We start from the raw sequence: 19,587 nt of genomic DNA, 5'->3' as shown, positions 1-19,587 counted from the left end.
TGACATATTTTCTTTAGAGAGGTTTAGAGTATTTGAGAGGCTTTTTTTAATATTTGATTCTCCTTGTTTTCTCTAGGTTTCTCTCTAAGTTTTCTCTCTAAGTTTCTCTCTAGGTTTTTCTTTCTGTTTTGTTTCCCTCCCCCCCTAAATGAAGTTGAGAGCCTCTATTTATAGAGTGAGTAACTCTTAGGGTTAGGGTTTGATGTACAATGAAATTGGGCTTCACAATATAACCCATTTGTGATGGTCTAGCTTTTATATATTGGGTTTTATAATTTAATTAGATAAAATGGGCTATTTCAATATATTTCACCCAAATTAAATAATTTAAATTAATAGTCAAACCATTAATTTAATAATTTGACTTTTGACCCGTAATATATCCGATGTGGCACTTATAAAATTTATGTGCCTACAATGGCTACTCTTGAACTCCTCATTATTGTAGCTCGTACTTTTCTTTTTCAATGAGCCACGATATAGTTGAAGTCTAGGATTGGTTTACATACTCTATCAGGTAGAATAGTATGAATGTATATGGTATTTGGATTGTTGACTAAATAATTTATTTGGTTCTCTATCGCCTCTATTTATAAGGATAGTAATTGGTGTTTCATGTTTTTAAAACAGAGCTTTTTTGGTGCAGCAGGCCACACGGTGTGGCCTGCTTCCAAGTCAGTAAAAATAACGGGTTACGCGTGTATAACTGGGTTACTATTCACTTGGATAACGGGATTACTGGTTTTATCAGGGTTACTTTTTTTTTTTCAGAGTTTACTTGTATTTTTTTTTTTCAGGAGTTACTTGTATTTTTTCTTTCAAGGGTTACTTGTATGGATTACTTATTCAGGGGTTACTTATATTTTTTTTCAGAGGTTACTTGTATTTTTTTTTCAGGGGTTACTTGTATTTTTTTTTTTCAGGAGTTACTTGTATTTTTTTTTTCAGGGGTTACTTGTATGGATTATTTATTCAGGGGTTACTTGTATTTTTTTTTCATAGTTTACTTGTTTGAATTACTTATTCAGGGGTTACTAGTATTTTTTTTCAAGAGTTACTTGTATTTTTTTTTCAAGATTTACTTGTATTTTTTTTTAGGGGTTATTACTTGTAATTTTTTTTCAGGGTTACTTGTATGGGTTAATTCAAGGGTTATTTGTATGAGTTACTTATCCAGGGGTTACTTATATGAGTTACTTTAAAGGTTATTTGTATGAATTACTTATTCAACGGTTGCTTGTAAGGCCCATACCAAACCAGTAACACCCTACAAGTAACCCTTTAGCAAAACTAGTAACACCCTACAAGTAACCCCTAACCAAACCAGTAACACCCTACAAGTAACCCTTGAGCAAAACTAGTAACACCCTACAAGTAACCCCTAACCAAACCAGTAACACCCTACAAGTAACCCTTGACCAAAACCAGTTCACCCTACAAGTAACCCCTAACCAAACCAGTAACACCCTACAAGTAACCTTTGAGCAAAACCAGTAACACCCTACAAGTAACCCCTAACCAAACCAGTAACACCCTACAAGCTAAGTAACCCTTGACCAAAATCAGTAACACCTTACAAGTAACCCCTGACCAAACCAGTAACACCATTCATGTAACCCCTGACCAAACCAGTAACACCCTACAAGTACCCCTGACCAAACTAGTAACACCCTACGATTTTTGATGTAGAATGTTCGATCTAAGATTCCACGAAGAGAAAACGAGCTCACATTTCTTTGGTTCTCATCAATTTCACTACTTCAAATGTTGATGATGATGTTAAGGATAATTAATCACAATTTTTCACAGCAATTTAACACCCAATTTCTACAATTTCGGGATTTAATTGCAGTAATTTGGCAAAGAGGGGAGAGAAAATGGGTGGAGTAGAGATATGGTTGTTGGTGATGTATAGTTTGGCTTGAAGAAGAAGCTAAGAAAAGAGGAGAGAGAAAATGGATGAAGTAGAGATTGGGTTGTTGGTGATGTGTGGTTTGGCTTGAGAAGAAGATAAGAAAAGCAGAGATAGAAGAGTTGTGGTATTTTTTTTTTTTTTAAAAAATTTAATGAAAATTATGGCCAGCCACATACAAAAATTTGTGTTTTTAAAAAAGTTATGTTGTTCTGATTAAAAATTAAAAAAAAAAAAAATAATAATAATATACTCTCTAATCCTCCAATTGATAAAACGACAGACATGCAAATCTTCATCATCACAATTAAGAAACACAATTGATGTCTCCAAATGATGCTCCCTAAGTCGGATATTTTACAAAATTATGGTTACTTTAAAACTCATTTACATTTAATTTTTAATTTTTGAGGTATAACTTAGTCGTATTTGATGATAATTATTCATGAATCACAATATTGTGTAATGTGTACCACTAACGATATTATACTATTTTTATACAATACTCGTATCATGCTTTAAAAAAACAGTGTAAAATAGATCAGTGAGTGTGCGCAAACTATGTGGCCCCTTGTAAAAGAACAAATAAATCCTTAAAATACTAACCGTGTAACCCTTATAAGACTTATGAATAACCCCTAAACACTGACCGGAAAACCCCTATAAGACTAATGGAGTAACCTCCACTATGACTAACCATACAGGGTGGCCGGCCACATATATTTGTTTCATAATTACTTGTCTCTCACGATGAGAATAAGGGATAGCTCAAGTGGTTTAAAGTTTTCCTCCTTATTCTAGAAGATTATGTGATCGATTCTCACCCCCGCCCTTGTGGCTCTCTAAAGACCAAAAAACTTGTCTCTAATGATTAACCACATATAAATTTGTGTTTAAAATTATTGCATGCCCCTTATTTGGAGACGCGACGAGCTGACTGGCCGAGATATCAATAAGCATAGTAACATGACAATAGCTGTATTTTATTTAAGGTATGACTTAGTCGGCTTTAATTTGATGATGATTCATGATAATGTGTAATGGGTACCACTTTCTTAGCTTGGCAAAAATTATTAAAAATACTATTGTTAATTAGTTGTGTTGAAAATATTTAAAAATAATATACATTATATTATATTACTAATGTATGTTATTCTCAATTTTTTAATAAAATTCATACGACATCTCAATAAAATATAGAATGTAGATGTCGTATGGGTTTTTATATTAATGAAGTAATTTAGTTCATAAAAAGAACTATACAATGTACTTCCAAAAATTAAGTTAAGTAGAATAATTACCAAAAAAAAAAAAAAAAAAAAAAACAACTAAACTTAAAAATGACATTATATATTGTATTGGTGGGACTTTTTAAATGAAAGCTTAACAAATGTCCAAAATGATCGAAATAAACATAACATATTTTAGTAATATTTAGTTTATAGTAATATTTAGTTTATAGATTTTGTGAAGAAAAAAAATTATAAGTTAATAAAATTATTACATAAATATTTAACAGAAAACTAACTCAATAGTATTGGTTCATAAATATATTACATAAATATTTAACAGAAAACTAACTCAATAGTATTGGTTTATAAGTAATTTAAATGTTAATATATTATTTTTGGCTCCATTATTTTATACCCTCCATCATATTTTAACCTTCTAAATTATAGTTTATTCTCCTTTAGTTAAAGGTCTCAAAATCTTGTGTAACTATTTTAAGTAAATAGAACACGATATAAGATGAATACAATTATTATAATCATAATATATAAGATTAACAATAATATTATTATAATTGTATAATAATACAAGTATTCCAAAAAATAAAAGATTTTTGCTAAAAGGATAAGGGCCTTTTCACATTTATTGAACTGAGCTGAACTGAACTGAATTGAATTAAGCTGAAATGAATATTTTATGAGAGAAGAAATTAGGAGCTGAACTGAACTGAACTAAACTAAACTGATTGGAGCTGAACTGATATGAACTGATTGGAGCTGAAATTACGTAAATGTGAACAAGCCCTAAGCTTAGCAAAAATCTTTTATTTTGTTATCAAAAAGGGTACAAAGCTTATGGGTATAAGCTAACATGCTCATTTCGCAACCAAAATACATGCATTTGTTAACAAAACGCTCACAATTCAACATACAATCACATAGGACAATCAATTCAACAATTATACATCACACAAGATTGCCCCAAATCGATTTTTTTAGGCATTTTTCAAAATATCCAAGAATCTCAAGCAATTATCAAGCCAATTTAAGCATAAATTATTGGTAAATATAATCAACAATCAACGAGTTTCTTGCCGTCGACGATGCCATCGTCAATAACAACGCCATCGATGGGAGCGATCATTGGTACCACCACCAATAAAGCAAAAAATCGATGAACTGACGAACCATTTGGTCAATCCAGACTGACGCAATAGTTTGTGATGCCTTATTTATTGATGATATACTTGTTCGTTTTCACATGTACTACATGTACTACATTATTCAATATGATGAAACTCAAAAACATTAATCTCCGTCACAAATTTAGGATTATTTGGATTTAAATTAAATTATCTTCACGGTTGATTTTTTTTTTTTTTTTTTTGGGGGGGAAATTTTGTAAATAATCACCCCTCAATACACCCTATTTAGAAATAACTACTTTTTTCAATACCACCCTTTTTTTTCCAAAAGCGTTATCTTTTACCACATTCCATTTTAAAAAATAAAAACATAGACTTTTGTGTCAAAACTTGTTCTATTAATGTTTTGGGGTCCTTTCCATAGGCTTCTTGGATCAACTGCAACCTGTAATTTTATTCTATTCTATCTACAACTTCAATAAAATAAAATAAATTACAAAATTACTTAACGGTACGTAGACTGTATTTAGATTACAAAAATACAAAACGATGCGCAGATCGTATATTTAGAATCTATGGGCCATACTAGTCAAAATATAGCAGTAAATAATATCATATATTATAAAAGTGTCATATAATAAATCACTCAACATGCTTGTCTAAACTACAACATCGAATGTTCATAATTAAGGCAACGCATTTACTAAAATATCTCATATTTTAAATCATAATTAAATAATATCATATATTATTCATGACCAATAATCATAAAATATCATATATTTTAATTTAGGCATGAGATAGAATCAAATCTTATTTTAATCTAGAAAGATAAATCATATTTAATCTTCCATGATTATCCTAACAACTTTAGGAGATTCTATCCTAATTACTAGCCAATCAAATAATTTTAAAATCAATTATATCCTAATCTAATGGGATAATCACATTATTTAAATCAATTATTATCCTTTTGAAATATGCTCAAAATATCCTAATCAATCTTATCCAAAATTAACCACTTTAATTATGGATAATTACCAATTTAACAACTTTAAATATGAATAATATCAAATATAACAACTTTTGAATATTTGATTTTATCCTAAAACAAAAGATTTTATCCAAAATAATTTTGTAATTATCTTGAAATATTTTTCAAAAACATTTTTTTTTATTTGAAAAACCGTACTGCACGGCTGCTGGCCACCGTGGTAGGCTAGCCGGAGATAGCCACGGTGGCTTGCTGCTTTGCAGCAGCCACTACCGCAAGGCAGCAACACCCGTAGCAGTGGAAACCACCCTGGACCGCCGCCCTCCCTTCCCCTCCCTCTTGAACTGCCACCTGGTCGGCAGCCGCCGTGGCTGCGCCACCCGCGGCTGCCGGCCACCAAAAATATTTTTTTTTTGGTTTTCAATTTAATTAAAATAACTTTTATTAAAATTAAATCAAATCAGTCCAAAATTTAAAATTAAATCATCATTCAATTTTAAAATTAGGGTTCATCATAAAATTAATCCCAATTAAATTTTAACTCTTAAAATTAAATGATGATCATGCACAAAACATTTTTATACATAAATCAATCCGATTAAAATTATGAAATATAAAACAATTCGAATTAAATCAAAAATCAAGCACAAAACTCACATTTTAGGGCTAGGGATTTTCGAAATAATTCGAAATTAGAGTTAGGGTTTTCGAAAATCCGAAATTAGGGTACTAGGGTTCGAAATTTCGAATGATCTAGGGCTTAATTCGGTTCTCTTCATGTCGCTAACTGATAATTAAATTGAACCACATCAATTCCAAAAGTTTAATCACATCAAATATAACAATTGAACCATAATTAAATTAATTTCTCCCTCTTAATTGATTATAAAATTAACATGGACTTCAAATTAATCGTATTAATATGATCAAGCGCGTTCATGCAAGAGGCTAACTGATACCACTGTAGGAATTTATAGGTACTACGCAGCGAAAAAACATGAATCATATTCATAAAAGTACCTAATCCCAAGATCACATGCATAACACACAAGACACATTGATGAGTCATAATTATATAGGATTTATAGGCACGTTTATGCTAAGTTTATAGTTGCTTTTTAGGTCTTTTAGTCGCTTTTTAGGTCGTAAATACATAAGTTGTTTGTTTTGTACACTATTACGCTCCGTTTTTGTTTTTCTTAATGTTTCAGGTGATTTGATAGACATTTGGACGCTTTCGTAGTGTTTGGAGTTGATTCAGATGATATTTAGATGGAAGCCGACGAATCGAGCTTATTAACCGTAGATCCCACATTCATGGATGTTGATTTTGAGATTTATATGCATGAGGAATGAATATAGCATCCACAAGGGTTGTTATGCACTTTTCGGAATTGAATTTGAGTTAGAAACGAAGTTAAACGATATTTTACAAAGTGGCAAAACTGACCTTTGTCCACTCTTTTGATCATAACTTGATTTCTACAAATCGGATTGATGCAATTCAAATAGCGTTGGAAACTAGACTTGAAGAACTTTCCAATAATATGCCACATAACCCGAGAAGCATCCTAGAACAGAAGTTATGGCCGTTTTAATCCGAGCTAGGTAGCCTGCGACCATACCCCGCGCCCAATCGAGGCTCCGTAGCTACTGCCAGGGCGCAGGGCTAACCTGTGCCGGTAGGTTTTGGCGACTGAACAGCAGCCACGAGGCTTTGTCGCTGTCATGTCTTCACTCGTCCCTTTTGCATCGATCATCTTCGTGCCACGTCATCATTTATGGTCCAATAGTAATGCAGCTTATGTATTTTTTATTTTCTTATTTCTTTTCTTTATTTATCTTTAGATTAGTTTTAGGATAATATAAATACTCCAAGGGATATTATTTTTCCCTTATGCCTTTTTATGCTTTTTGTTATTTTACGTTCTTTTGAGTTTTCTCTTGAACCCTAGTTTCTCATGGCATCTCCATGGATTCTTCCATAGATGGTTCTTGGGTTTATTATTTCAATTCATTGAGGTATTTTATTTCTATCTCTTATTTTTAATTATATTTTATTCCTTAGATCTAGTTTTAATTATTTCTTCCATGTTTGAGTAGTTTATTTCTAGGGTTTGGGAATCCATGTTTATATTATGAATCTTGATTGATAATTTTAATATTTTGATTATTGATTTCTCTAATTGATAGTGTTTTATTGTTAATCTTGCAACCTGATCAATTGTTTGATTAATTTTAGTTAATAAGAGTTTGAATCGAAAGATCTTATTTTGGGCTTACTTACAATTAGCAATCCTGATTATGTTAGCGACCGAACTACATATGTTGAATTGAGAGCGTTAAGACTCGACCGTAGGCTTAGCAATTGCTCTAGATAATTGATTGATTGAATTATTATTGGTATTTGATAGATTTAGAACTATAAGCATGGTGAACCACAACCCTAGGTCTTTTTATCAATTGTTTTATTTCTATTTTAATTTAGACTACTTCCCTATCCCAATTTCGTGACATAGTTTAGTTTCTCCGATTTCTTAGAGGTTAGATTGAATACCATCTCCCTGTGGATTCGACCCTACTTACCCTACTACATTGTTAGTTGGTTTTGTTAGGTTTTTATTTTTGACAGGTGTACGACAACCTATCACAAATCAGGGAGAAAATGGAGCCCTAAGTGTTGCTCCTCTACTGAGTCCACGAGCTTCGAACGAGCCGTCCACCAATACTACATTGGTCGAGTGATTGAGGAAAACCGCGATTACCACCTTTAATGGACTAAGCCGACCACCACGATCCACCACCACCACAAACCACCACACCGGTGCCGAGGAAGAGGAGAGAGAGCCGTGAGATAGAGAGGAGTATGAGAGGGGCTGGTCTCGTGTTTGCTAATTAGGGTTTGATCTCACTTATCAGTTAATTGCATATTGCAAAGCCAATGCACCTATTATAATTAGACTAGGGTTAGGGAGCCCAAAACCCTCAAACTTACTCCACATGGCCGACCATACTAGAGGATGAGGCCCATCATGGGCCTTGTCCTCTTGTGCCCATAGACCCTTTGTGTGACCTTATAGGATCCATTCTAGTGGGTGAGCTATTTTACAAGTCCAAAGATCGTTAGTACCTCTAGCTATGATAAAACGACGACCCAAATGTCCGAACTTAATTATCTCCATAATTTGATCCATTTATATATCTAGTAATTGCACACGACGAAGACATAAATCCTTCAGCTTTTTCAAAGAAAGCTTATTTAGTGAAATAAGCTTTTTTAATAAGCTTTCCACCAAACACCTTCAATTAGCTTATTTAATACCCCTTCCGTTTTTAAATACTTGCTTCACTTTTCTTTTTCGGCCGTTTTTAAATAATTTCTCCATTTCCTTATTTGGAAAGCTTTTACAATATTTAATTGTGTGTTGGTGTGGCTAGCCACACCATGTGCTCACTTATAAAAGAATAAAGTTACCCATATAACACTGGCCAAGTAACTCGTATAATACTGATTGAGTAACCCCTGTAACACTAAGAGTAACACCCATGACACTGACAAAGTAACACAAAAATCTCATATGTGGCTAGTCACATGATTTGACCACTTCACATAATTACATACTTCCTCTGTTATTTTTTACTTGACCTGTTTCTTTTATCATGCTTGCCAATGCAAAACTTTAACGATCAATAACTTAAATTCTCTATAAGTTAAAATTATAAAAGTTATATATTATGATAGTACTTATTGAGACGAATCCAAAAAGATCATACATGAATATATTTTTCCTTACATATTATTCACAAAAGACGGTCAAAGGAGGGGTGGTGAATAGTGTAAAAGTCAAAGCGGGTCAAGTAATAAAGAACGGAGGAAGTACAAGACAATTAATTAAGTATTAGGGGGATTACGGTGATGAGCAAATAGGTTACCTAAACGCGTATGTAGGTTATTTAAATGAGAAATAGGGGTTACTCTAATAAATAAGTGGAATCATTCTTTTTTTTTTTTTTTAAACAAAATAATAGAGGTTACTCGAATGAACAAATGGAGTCACTTATTTCTAAATCACTTGAATTTACTCGTATAATGAATTTGGGTTACTTTTATGAAAAATATGAGGTTACTCTTATGAAAAATTATAAATAAAGATTAGTTTTATATAAACTAATGTGACCACCGTGTGGCTAGTGGCTAGCCAAATACAAGACTTACCCAATTTCATATTCTCTCTTTCAATTCTCTCCACTACTTTTGTATTTTTTTTTTTTACAATTTTTTATTTTTCCACCAACCACACTACTTGTATATTTTATTATTTTGCCCAATTTCTCCTAAAACTTTATTTTAAAAAGATAGGGAATGGTTAATAATCTAATGTTGGTCAAATAAGCTAATTTTGCGCTGTTTACCAAACATAGCATATGTAAGTTCAGTTTAAAGACTCAAAGCCAGCTTGCTTTCGTGGTCCTTTGCTGATCACATATTCTCTCTGTTGTCATCATCTCTGCATTATACGAAGTAGTATTGTACAATGGCAAATTACAGAACAACTTCTCTAAGTTTACTAAACTCAGATTCTTCCAGTCAAGTTCAGATACTGGAGGAGAGAGAATCATGGCGAGTACAACACCACTCTCCTCCACCCACTTCCACGCCATCTTCTCAAACCCATCTAAATTTCCCAACTTTCGACCAAATTCTCACAACCCAACTCAACTTCGACCAATTTCATCCAACAAAAACCCACCAATTCTCACAAATTCCGATATAAAACGTTCTAGATTTCGGGTATATGTTCGACAAACAAAATCGACGAAAACTGGTGATGTTTCAGAGCAATCAGAGTTGCAGCAATCCGAAATTGAATGTATAGGAACAGGGACTGAAGTAGAATGTGTTGTTAATGAGAATTCAGAGAGAAATGAAGAGGAATTAGGGTTAGGGTTAATTGGGAATTTGTGGGAATGGGCAGTGTTGATTTCACCCTTTTTCTTCTGGGGTACTGCAATGGTGGCAATGAAGGAGGTTTTGCCGAAAGTGGGTCCGTTTTTTGTTGCCTCGTTTCGGCTGATTCCGGCTGGGTTGTTGTTGGTTGGGTTCGCCGCGGCTAAGGGTAGGCCTTTGCCTTCTGGGTTCAATGCTTGGGCATCAATCTCTCTCTTTGCTCTTGTTGATGCCACTTGTTTTCAGGTTTTTGATTACTTGCTCTTTCTCTCTAATTTTGGAGTTCATTTGGTGTAAATATCAACTTTTGCTATTGATTTCCCTTATGAAATAGGAGTATTGTTTGACCTTATGTTATACACTTATACAAGTTATACTTGTAGGTAGTAACTGAGTAGTAAGTATATTTATTGTTTTTTCATGTATCTCTAATTTGTGATTGTTGAAAGGATAATTTGCCAATTACTACCGCAAGTTAATACCACTTTGTAAATTACAACCGCAAATTAAAAAAAGTTGTGAATTACTACCGCAAAATTTTTTAAGATGTTGCGATTACTACCAAACCCCCATTAAACCCAACTATGACGTCATTATATCCCTTTAACCCGTGTTTGACCATGGTTAAGGGCTTTAACCAGCCCCCCCCCAAAAAAAAAAAAGAAAATGGTTTAGGGATATAATGACGTCATGGTTAAGGGCTTTAACCAAGGGTTAAAGTGATATAATGACGTCATAGTTGGGTTTGATGGAGGTTTGGTAGTAATCGCAACATCTTAAAAAAAATTTCGGTAGTAATTCACAACTTTTTTAATTTGCGGTAGTAATTTACAAAGTAGTATTAACTTGCAGTAGTAATTGACAAATTTTCCTTGTTGAAATTTGAAAATGTGAGTTGGTTTATTGATGAAGTTTTCTTGTTGGTTGGAATTCACCCCGTTTCAATTCACTACCATTTTTCAGTTTATGGGTTTACGATTAAAGAACTCTTGTGAAGAAGCTGTAATGCCTAATAATCATGTTGATTATGAAGATGGACAACATTAAATTAGAAGCTAGTTTATGTGTTTTCCATAATTTTGTTTGTAGTTTTTAAATAGAAACAGAGAATTAGATTATAGAAATGAATAAGGATAACGAATAGGCCCTAATAAACCACTAATTACTCATGTGTTTGGGCATTGGACACGTTTCCCTGTGCCTCTTAGAGCGTAATACTTTTCTGGAGAGGCTTTTGTTTTGGTGTTTGTTTGGTCAGTAGGAAGTCAGTGGCAATCAAACTTCTCTTAGGTAATAGAGGCGTTGATTTAACTAGCAGGGTTTGTTTAATTTACATAGTTGCATTTACGGGAAATTGAACTTTTCCCTTTAAATCAGGCAAGTTTGAAATAGAAGTATCCCAGGTAGCTTGTAAACATATGAGAATGAGAGTCATTTCAGTAGAAATGCCAGTTTGTGGATGAACTTACTACAGTATACACTATTACTTATGCTGACCAAACAAGGTGAGGGAATAAAGTGAATTACTGTCATCGATGATGTTTGTCATCTGCAATCTAGACCTTGCAAAATCTCTGTCTACTGAGAATTTTCTAAGGAAAGATTAAGATATCATTATTTGAATGTATTTTTTATGCAAAGTGTATCAAATTTTACACACTTTGACGTAAATGGCTTTGCATAATGATTATCTGTTGCTGGCATGTTACAGGGATTCCTTGCTGAGGGTTTGTTGCGAACAACTGCAGGTCTGGGCAGTGTATGTTTACTTTCTAATGCTTCAAATTTAGCTGCTTGACTGGCTTCTTTATCTGTGCAACAAATCCTTTGCTTTAATAATTGATATTTGCTTTGCTATGCAGTGTATCTTATATGGACATTTTAATCCTATTTGGCTTGTTGTTGTGTTGTTGTTTAATAGAATAAGAGCAAAAGACTGCATATGACCCATGACCAGTTCTTTTTTGTATACCGCGAGAATATTTGGAATATTAAGAACTCTTAGAAAGTTTTTGGTTTGAAACCATCTGTCATTCTTTTTCTTGGAGCCCACTCATATCACCATGATATGAAGCTGAATTGATGTCTTGCTCCAGGGTGCCTACTTTTTACTGTGATTATGTTGTTTATTTTATTTTTATCCCATTAGGTAGAATCATCTTGCTTGCTAGCTCCAGCATGAGGAGTCCTAAATTTCACTTGGAAAGTTGTACTTCCTCTTTTTTTTTTTACTTGACCTGTTTTTTTTATCACGTTTGCCAATACAAAACTTAAACGATCAATATCTTACATTCTCCATAAGTAAAAATTATAAAAGTTATATATTATGATAGTACTTATTGAGACGAATTCAAAAAGATCAGACATGAATATGTTTTTCCTTACATATTATTCACAAAAGACGGTCAAAGGAGGGGTGGTGAATAGTGTAAAAGTCAAAACGGGTCAAGTAATAAAGAACGGAGGGAGTATTAGCTTTATTTTTTATTTTTATATTATTTTATGTGGGAATTGGGAGTTTCATTCTTGTATATCTGATTCGATTAGGAAAATTTGCTGTAGTTGTTTTGTCCAGTTGCTGCTTCCAAATCAGTTATGCTTCCTTTTAAATCATTTGAATGTTTCCATTGGAGAGTGTGAGGCTTGTTTCTTATGAGTTCTAAGTGTTACAACAAGAATTAGAAATAAGTAAAAACCTTTTCCAGTTAGTTTTCTCTTTCCCTGTATTGAAACATAACCCTTGCATTCTTTTTTTCTTGGTCTTATTATTTTATTTATTTTTATTACTTTTTAAATTATGGCATTGGTTAGAAGCATTGGTGAAATGATATGAAGTAGGAGGTAAGTTGAAAAATGATGACAATTTTATTAATTAAAAAAAATTGCAATTTGAATTATATACTGCTAATACAAAAGCTGTACTAAGTAAGTCCTTTAATAAACTGCTCAATATCTTATAAGTTATTTATATAAGCCACACACTAATTTCTTCTTTAATGTTACTAATGTCTATAAGTGAAACTTTTAGACTTACGTATAATCTTTCTACAGAATACTCCGAATCCCTCACTACAGATAATGTATTAGTATCTTAAAACAGCACTTTGAAGATGTCTCATAAAAACCAACATTATAAAATTACTAAAAAATTATTGCATGCGGCCTAGTATGTTTAGGAACTAGATGATACATCAGCTATGATATTCCACAGCTAAAGCATATGGTTATGCGTAAACTCAGTGGGATGTTGCCTTTATCTTACAAATCAATGCCACTTCATGATAATTCAACTGTGATGCCAGAAATTCCTTCTTGGCACTTAACAGGTCACCTAGCTCAACATTTATATTCACTGCCATATCAATAAGGAATATCTATTTAACATTTCACTGTTACCACTGAGATTAAATTCATAGTTTTGCACATAGAAGAGAATTATGACATGTTACATGCAAATTCATAGACTTGTTATTTTGTGGATTTCTTGTCTCTTATAATTCGAGTAGTCTGGACGCTGGAGCTTATGACTGTAATCCATGACTGCAGGTTATAATTGACTCACAGCCTCTTACAGTGGCTGTACTTGCAGCTTTTTTCTTTGGTGAGTCAATTGGGTATGTTGGTGCTGCAGGGCTGGTGCTTGGAGTTGTAGGGCTTTTACTACTTGAGGTAATCTTTGAACAAATATAAGCTTCTATTTCCCTTGCTTGCTATACTATCTCCTTGTGATGTATGCTTATATATAGACAGTGCAAACTCTGATGGTCTGACATCTCTGACCTATTGTATGAGATGTTAATATAGCTTGTTTTTGTGTCTAACTACTTCTGAAGAGTGTCTTGTTTGGTTGTTCCCATGATTCCATTGTTTCTTTCCATTTTCTATTTCAGTTTGTCTCACTTTGAAGCCAAAAATAATTGTTTGGCATCGTAGTTGCTTCTGTAATGAAAAAAGAACAATGGTTTACAACTTTACATTGGTTATGGTGTATTTTGTTCCAAGGCCCTCTCTTATATTTAAGTATCAAGGAATGACACATTCAACTCCAAGCAGGCAAGCACAGAATGTTTATGACCTGATTCTATTATTTTGATTGCTGTTTTCTTTCTTTCTCTCATTCCCCCTCCCCCCCCCCCCCCCCCCCCCCAAAAAAAAAAAAAAACAACTTTTATTTTTTTAATGTGGTTGATGGTGGGCGGAGGTAGTTTCACTTGTCGATTGTGCATATTTCATATATAAAACAGGATGGCTACTATGAGTGTTGATGAGTTAGAGAGGTCTTTTTCAAAAGTCCGTCAACGCTGTGTAACCAAAAGTTAGCCAGAAATTAGATACTAAGAGAGTGAGAGGGGTTATCAATGAACGAAAATTTAGAATAAGGTGATGGTAGCATGGGGAGGAGAATGATGGTGATGCATATACATTGTGTAAAATCTGTAGATAGAGAAAGGGTAGGTGAATGGAGAAAGATAAGTTGATATGACAGGGTTGGGGAATGGGGGTTATGATATGGGTTAACAATTTTTCCTACCCTGGCATTGCATGGTACTGCATCTAATTTGGCTTTAGACCTTCCTTAAATCAGATTTATTTTCTTTCTTTTTATCTTTTTTTATTAACTTAAGGGGCCGTTTGGTTAGGGGTATTCATCAAAGGGAATGAGAATCACTGCCCTGATTCCCTTAGTTGTTGTTTGTTTGGCATTTTTTCCCATTCACTTTACCCTCTCCATTACCCAAATACTTCCAACTTGATTCCCCACCCCCCCTAGGTTTTTCCATTCCTATTCCCTAGCCACCACAACACCACCATACCCAGACCAACCACCACCATCCTACCCTATCCCAACCACTGTCGCCGCACCTCCACTTCCATCGAGGGTGGAAGGAGGGTCGGCCGACTGTTTTATGGGAAAAGAGATGAGTTTTTAGGGTTTTTGCGGGAGTGGGGGAGTTTTTCGGGGAAGGGGATCTCCGACAAGGGATGGAGGAGCTCCGGCAATGGGCGGCGAGTGGTGGGGGAGGGGCGGCGAGTGATGGGGGAGGGGTGGCGAGTTGTATGGTGGCTTGTTGGTGCCTGGAGAAGGTCTAAAATAGGTATTGTGTGGTGGTGGTGTGATGGTGGAAGTGGTAGCTTGTTTCCCTTGGTTATTCAAAACAAACAACATAGCAAAATTAGAGGTTCTTTCCTTTTGTTCATTTCATTTGGATTACCTCATGCAAACCAAACGGCTCCTTAAAGTAGGAGTTAAATTTGGATTCAAGTTTGGCCTGGTTTGCCCATTCCTTTGTGTAGGATCTTCCTTAGGGCGTGCCTGGAATGATTTTGTAAATTGGATGGTTGGGAACAGGGGGGTTAAATCTGGAGGATTATGATGGCCTTGTTTGATTGAGAGTGCTATTGGGTTAAATGAAATTGCCACTACTCCCACTGTCCCTTTTTGTTTGGCTTATAGACAAATGGTGCTTTATTTTAGTTTTGGAGTTTGGACTAACATTTTGCAAGTGGATGGGGGTATAGTTGATAATTTTACTTTTATGAGTGTATGCAAGTGGGATAAATCGTGGGGTGGGTAAAAGTATAAGATATGACCCATAATAAAATACAAGGCAAACAAATAGAGATGGAGGGAGTACCCGCTAGCCTTGATAAGTAATTGCTAGTTTGTGTTATGGATCGACTCAACAAGGTCAACGGGCAAAGTCAGCCACCTTGGGTGGTGTATTCCAGGCGCAAAAAAGAGAAACCAGCAGGAGGCAGCAGCAACAACCACAAGCACCAATATGCAACAAGACAAAACTAATTAAGAGGGAGAGTTGGAAAGAAAACAATCAAGTTTAGAGTATGCTTTTATTGTTTTTTCAGCTTAAGTGTCACATGTATTTGTCCTAAGGCAATTGACCATTAGTAATCTCTAGTATAAAAGTTGTAGAGGAAGGAAGGAGAAGGCATCCAGAAAATTGAGAGAACTTTTGTGAGACTTGTGGCCTCAAGTCACTATAGAGATTGATAGCCTCAAGCTATTGTAATTCCTCAAGCCTTTAATACTAAAACAAGCATTCAACTTTGCCTTCCAATTCATTGCTCACATAAATTGAGTTAGACTATCTCAGTACATAACAGTTTGCTACTGCCACTCTACAGTATTATTATATACTTCCTCCGTTTCTATTAACTTGACTCACATTCCTATAAAGGAAATTTCATATTACTTGACCTGGAATTTCCCTTTGTTATTCAACCTATTATTGCTAAGCTTTTTTTTTTTTTTTTTTTAATAAATTCTCTAAATTACCCTCATAAAGTGCACATGGGAAACTTTTAGGGGTAATAAGGTAAGCCATGTGCAACAAGGGCCACAAAACTACAATTACCCTCTCCTCTTTTTAAATATTGTGCCCAGGTCAAGTAAATAGAACCGGAGGAAGTAGCAACTAAGCCAACAACTATTACTTACTAGTCTTCTGGCCTTAAGCTACTACTAATACTACTCTTGCTTTTGGAAACCACAACATTAATCATTAATAGACTTTGAAAACTTTAAAAGATATCATTATTATTAGCTTTAAACAATCACATATAGTCTCTTGAATCAACAGCTTCCTCAGGAAACCACTAATAGCTTACTGGGAACTACAAGTTCAGCTTTTGCATATAATCCCTTAACAACCTGTAGGAAACAGCTAATCCCTCTAGATCAGATTTTGCATGATTTTGGTATTGCAGCTACTACTTGCTTATTATTGTGGATTTGTTTGCAATTTATTTTTCAGCTACCTGTAATTGCAATTGATGGGAATGATTTTTCATTATGGGGGAGTGGTGAGTGGTGGATGCTTCTATCAGCACAAAGCATGGCAATTGGAACTGTCATGGTGCGTTGGGTTTCCAAGTTTTCTGACCCAATTATGGCAACAGGATGGGTATGTCTTTGTATTTATGCTTTGTAATGTAATATGGTCCTTGTTTAATGGGTAATGCATGCTGAGTTAGAAATTTATTCAAAAACGATTAATGGCGTTGATCTGGTTCGTTTGGCATACTGTGGTTTTCTGTTTTTTGGTTTTTTGTTTTTTTAAATCATATGATATATTTTACATAATGAATAAAAAATTATTCAAACTTATTAAAATCATGAAAATTGACAACAGAAAAGTGGAAACACCTTTTTCTTGTTTCCTGTTTTTGGTTTTTTGTTTTCAAAAAATCTGAAAACCGAAAACAAAAAACAATTCCAAACAAAAGTTTGGATTCTTACTCTGATGTATGATTTTCTTTTCTTGTTAAAACATTTTAAAACCTATTCGAATGTACAGTTTTGCATGTATAGTTTTGTTTTAAACTTGGCCTAAAGAATGTATTCTCCTATTCCCCATGTTATTTCAGCTTATGAAGTGTGCTGTCTGTACATATTCATTTGGAATGTAAATGAAAGCGGTAATTTCCTATTAAGTGGTCTCATGTCATGAGACAAAATGGGATCCCATTCTCAATTATAGTCACCCCAATCTGCAAGTTAATAATTTTATCACACCATACTGCTAACTAATCAAGTTCAATTCTATTGGCTTGCTTGAATATGGTGTTAATCTTGAGGGTAGATTATAATGCAGAATAAATTATCAGGAGACTAATTTAAAGGGGCAATATTTCTGGGCTAATTGTTTCTTATGTTTGGCATGAAGGCGATAGATTCACCTGTAATTCACTTTGCTCAAAATTATTAAAGATTAAAAAAAAAAAAATTGACAACTGGAAAAAAATTGTTGGGCTTGTCAATTTGGGATTGGATCTACATCATCTAAACATTATTCACATCATCTGAAGATTAATTCAAATTGTATTTGCACAGGATGCTATCATGCTTCTGCCCATTCGTGTTTTGGTGCTTCTGCTATTTATAATGAGAACAGAAATAGAAATTAATTATGGCCCTATATCTAGCTTCAATTGTTCGTATCATTTTATGTTTCTTTTTCTGTTTCAATCTGACAGATGCAATTTTTGTCACAGCACATGTTACTTGGTGGCATTCCGTTGGTAGCTTTATCGATACTTAATAATGATCCTGCGTTCAATGGGAGTCTTAATGAGCTCTCTGCCAGTGACTTTTCAGCTCTTTTCTATACATCCATCTTTGGGAGCGCTGTTAGCTATGGTGTATTTTTCTATAATGCGACTAGAGGTCCTAATGTCCTATATTCTTAATATCAATTATATTGTTTCACTAGTTACTGCAACATATTGTCTTGAGTTAATTGATGCTATTGCCTCTTTGAAACAAGCGATTGCTGTCCAATCGATGTTAACTTGGGTAGTTTTTATTGCAGGTAGTCTGACAAAGCTTAGTTCTCTAACTTTTCTGACTCCAATGTTTGCTTCTATTTTCGGGTAAGACTATCTCCATTTTATCCAACTGCCTTGCCTTCATGAGATGTCTTGTGCTATAAATTGTGACTCGGTTTCTATTCAGGTTTTTGTATTTAGATGAGAGCTTCTCGAATGTGCAACTTGTTGGGGCCTTTATAACATTGGTAGCTATATACATGGTAAATTATAAAAAAAGCACTGTGGAATGAACCAGCGAATTCTGGATTTCAGTAAACCTACTTGATAAAAGTTCAAGAGGAAGAACATATATCAAACGTACATTCTCAAGTTTGATTGACGAATCATGTAGCTTATACACACACATGGGACGTGTCATCATCAAAGATTAAGTGAAAGATAATTATACCAGGTATAATACAGTATAATGCGGAAGGACAGATTTTCAAGCTACCTTGAATTGCTGGAATGAAGTGGAACCCCTTCTGGAATTGAACTACATAATCTTCTACGGTGGACTTGTAGCAAGCTCAAAGTGCACACAATCTTGGATTCTCGGTATTCCTTAAATCTCTCTGTAAATTAATCTAGTTTTTCGTGATAGGTCCTTGCCAGTATTATATTTAATATTGTATAAAGGATCTGGGATATATGCTCCAAAGGTGGGTCGTGTATATAATGGCATTTCTGTAAGACCTATCGCGAGGGTTGAGGAATGTTAGGGTTCTTAGCATTTAAAAAAAATTAAGAAAAGAAAGATGATACAAGTCTTGGGGGTGGTTATGGATTAGAGATTTCAAGGTTAATAATGAAGACTACCTTGACTTATCAGGTGTTTATATGGATGAAAGCCAAGGAAATTTGAACTATTAAATAAGATTAGGAAAAGTAATTAAACTGTGATGAGGTTGATACTGTGTTAATATTACTGTTATGAACTTCTGATTGAATGGAACAAAACATGAGAAGTTCTACAGATCTCCGGGGATAAAAAATTCTATATGAAAGATGATCTTTTTTTTCCAATTTTG

The 19,587-nt window shown here is 34.1% G+C and overlaps 1 protein-coding gene across 1 annotated transcript; it reads left to right on the top strand.

Moving 5' to 3' along the window:
- The first annotated feature begins 9,809 nt into the window (after window positions 1–9,809).
- On the top strand, window positions 9,810–19,582 carry LOC145626806 (WAT1-related protein At3g02690, chloroplastic-like). Its single transcript, XM_081679277.1, has 7 exons — window positions 9,810–10,474; window positions 11,940–11,987; window positions 13,775–13,897; window positions 17,002–17,151; window positions 18,242–18,413; window positions 18,559–18,619; window positions 18,702–19,582. Exons 1-7 carry the CDS (start codon window positions 9,899–9,901, stop codon window positions 18,805–18,807), a joined length of 1,236 nt encoding a protein of 411 aa, XP_081535403.1. The 5' UTR covers window positions 9,810–9,898; the 3' UTR covers window positions 18,808–19,582.
- Window positions 19,583–19,587: the final 5 nt, after the last annotated feature.

The sequence above is a fragment of the Chenopodium album genome, chromosome 4 (genome assembly GCF_948465745.1).
Source record: "Chenopodium album chromosome 4, dcCheAlbu1.1, whole genome shotgun sequence".
Taxonomy (NCBI): Eukaryota; Viridiplantae; Streptophyta; class Magnoliopsida; order Caryophyllales; family Amaranthaceae; genus Chenopodium; species Chenopodium album.
The sequence above is the reverse complement of the archived record's forward strand: the minus strand, read 5'-3'. Positions and strand labels throughout refer to the sequence as shown.

Excerpts from the sequence above, each read along its gene's own strand:
- LOC145626806 (XM_081679277.1), top strand. The coding sequence starts at position 9,899 with ATGGCGAGTACAACACCACTCTCCTCCACCCACTTCCACGCCATCTTC. Across the intron at positions 11,988-13,774 it reads CAACTGCAGGTCTGGGCAGT|GTTATAATTGACTCACAGCC; the intron begins GTATGTTTACTT and ends CCATGACTGCAG. Across the intron at positions 13,898-17,001 it reads TAGGGCTTTTACTACTTGAG|CTACCTGTAATTGCAATTGA; the intron begins GTAATCTTTGAA and ends TTTATTTTTCAG.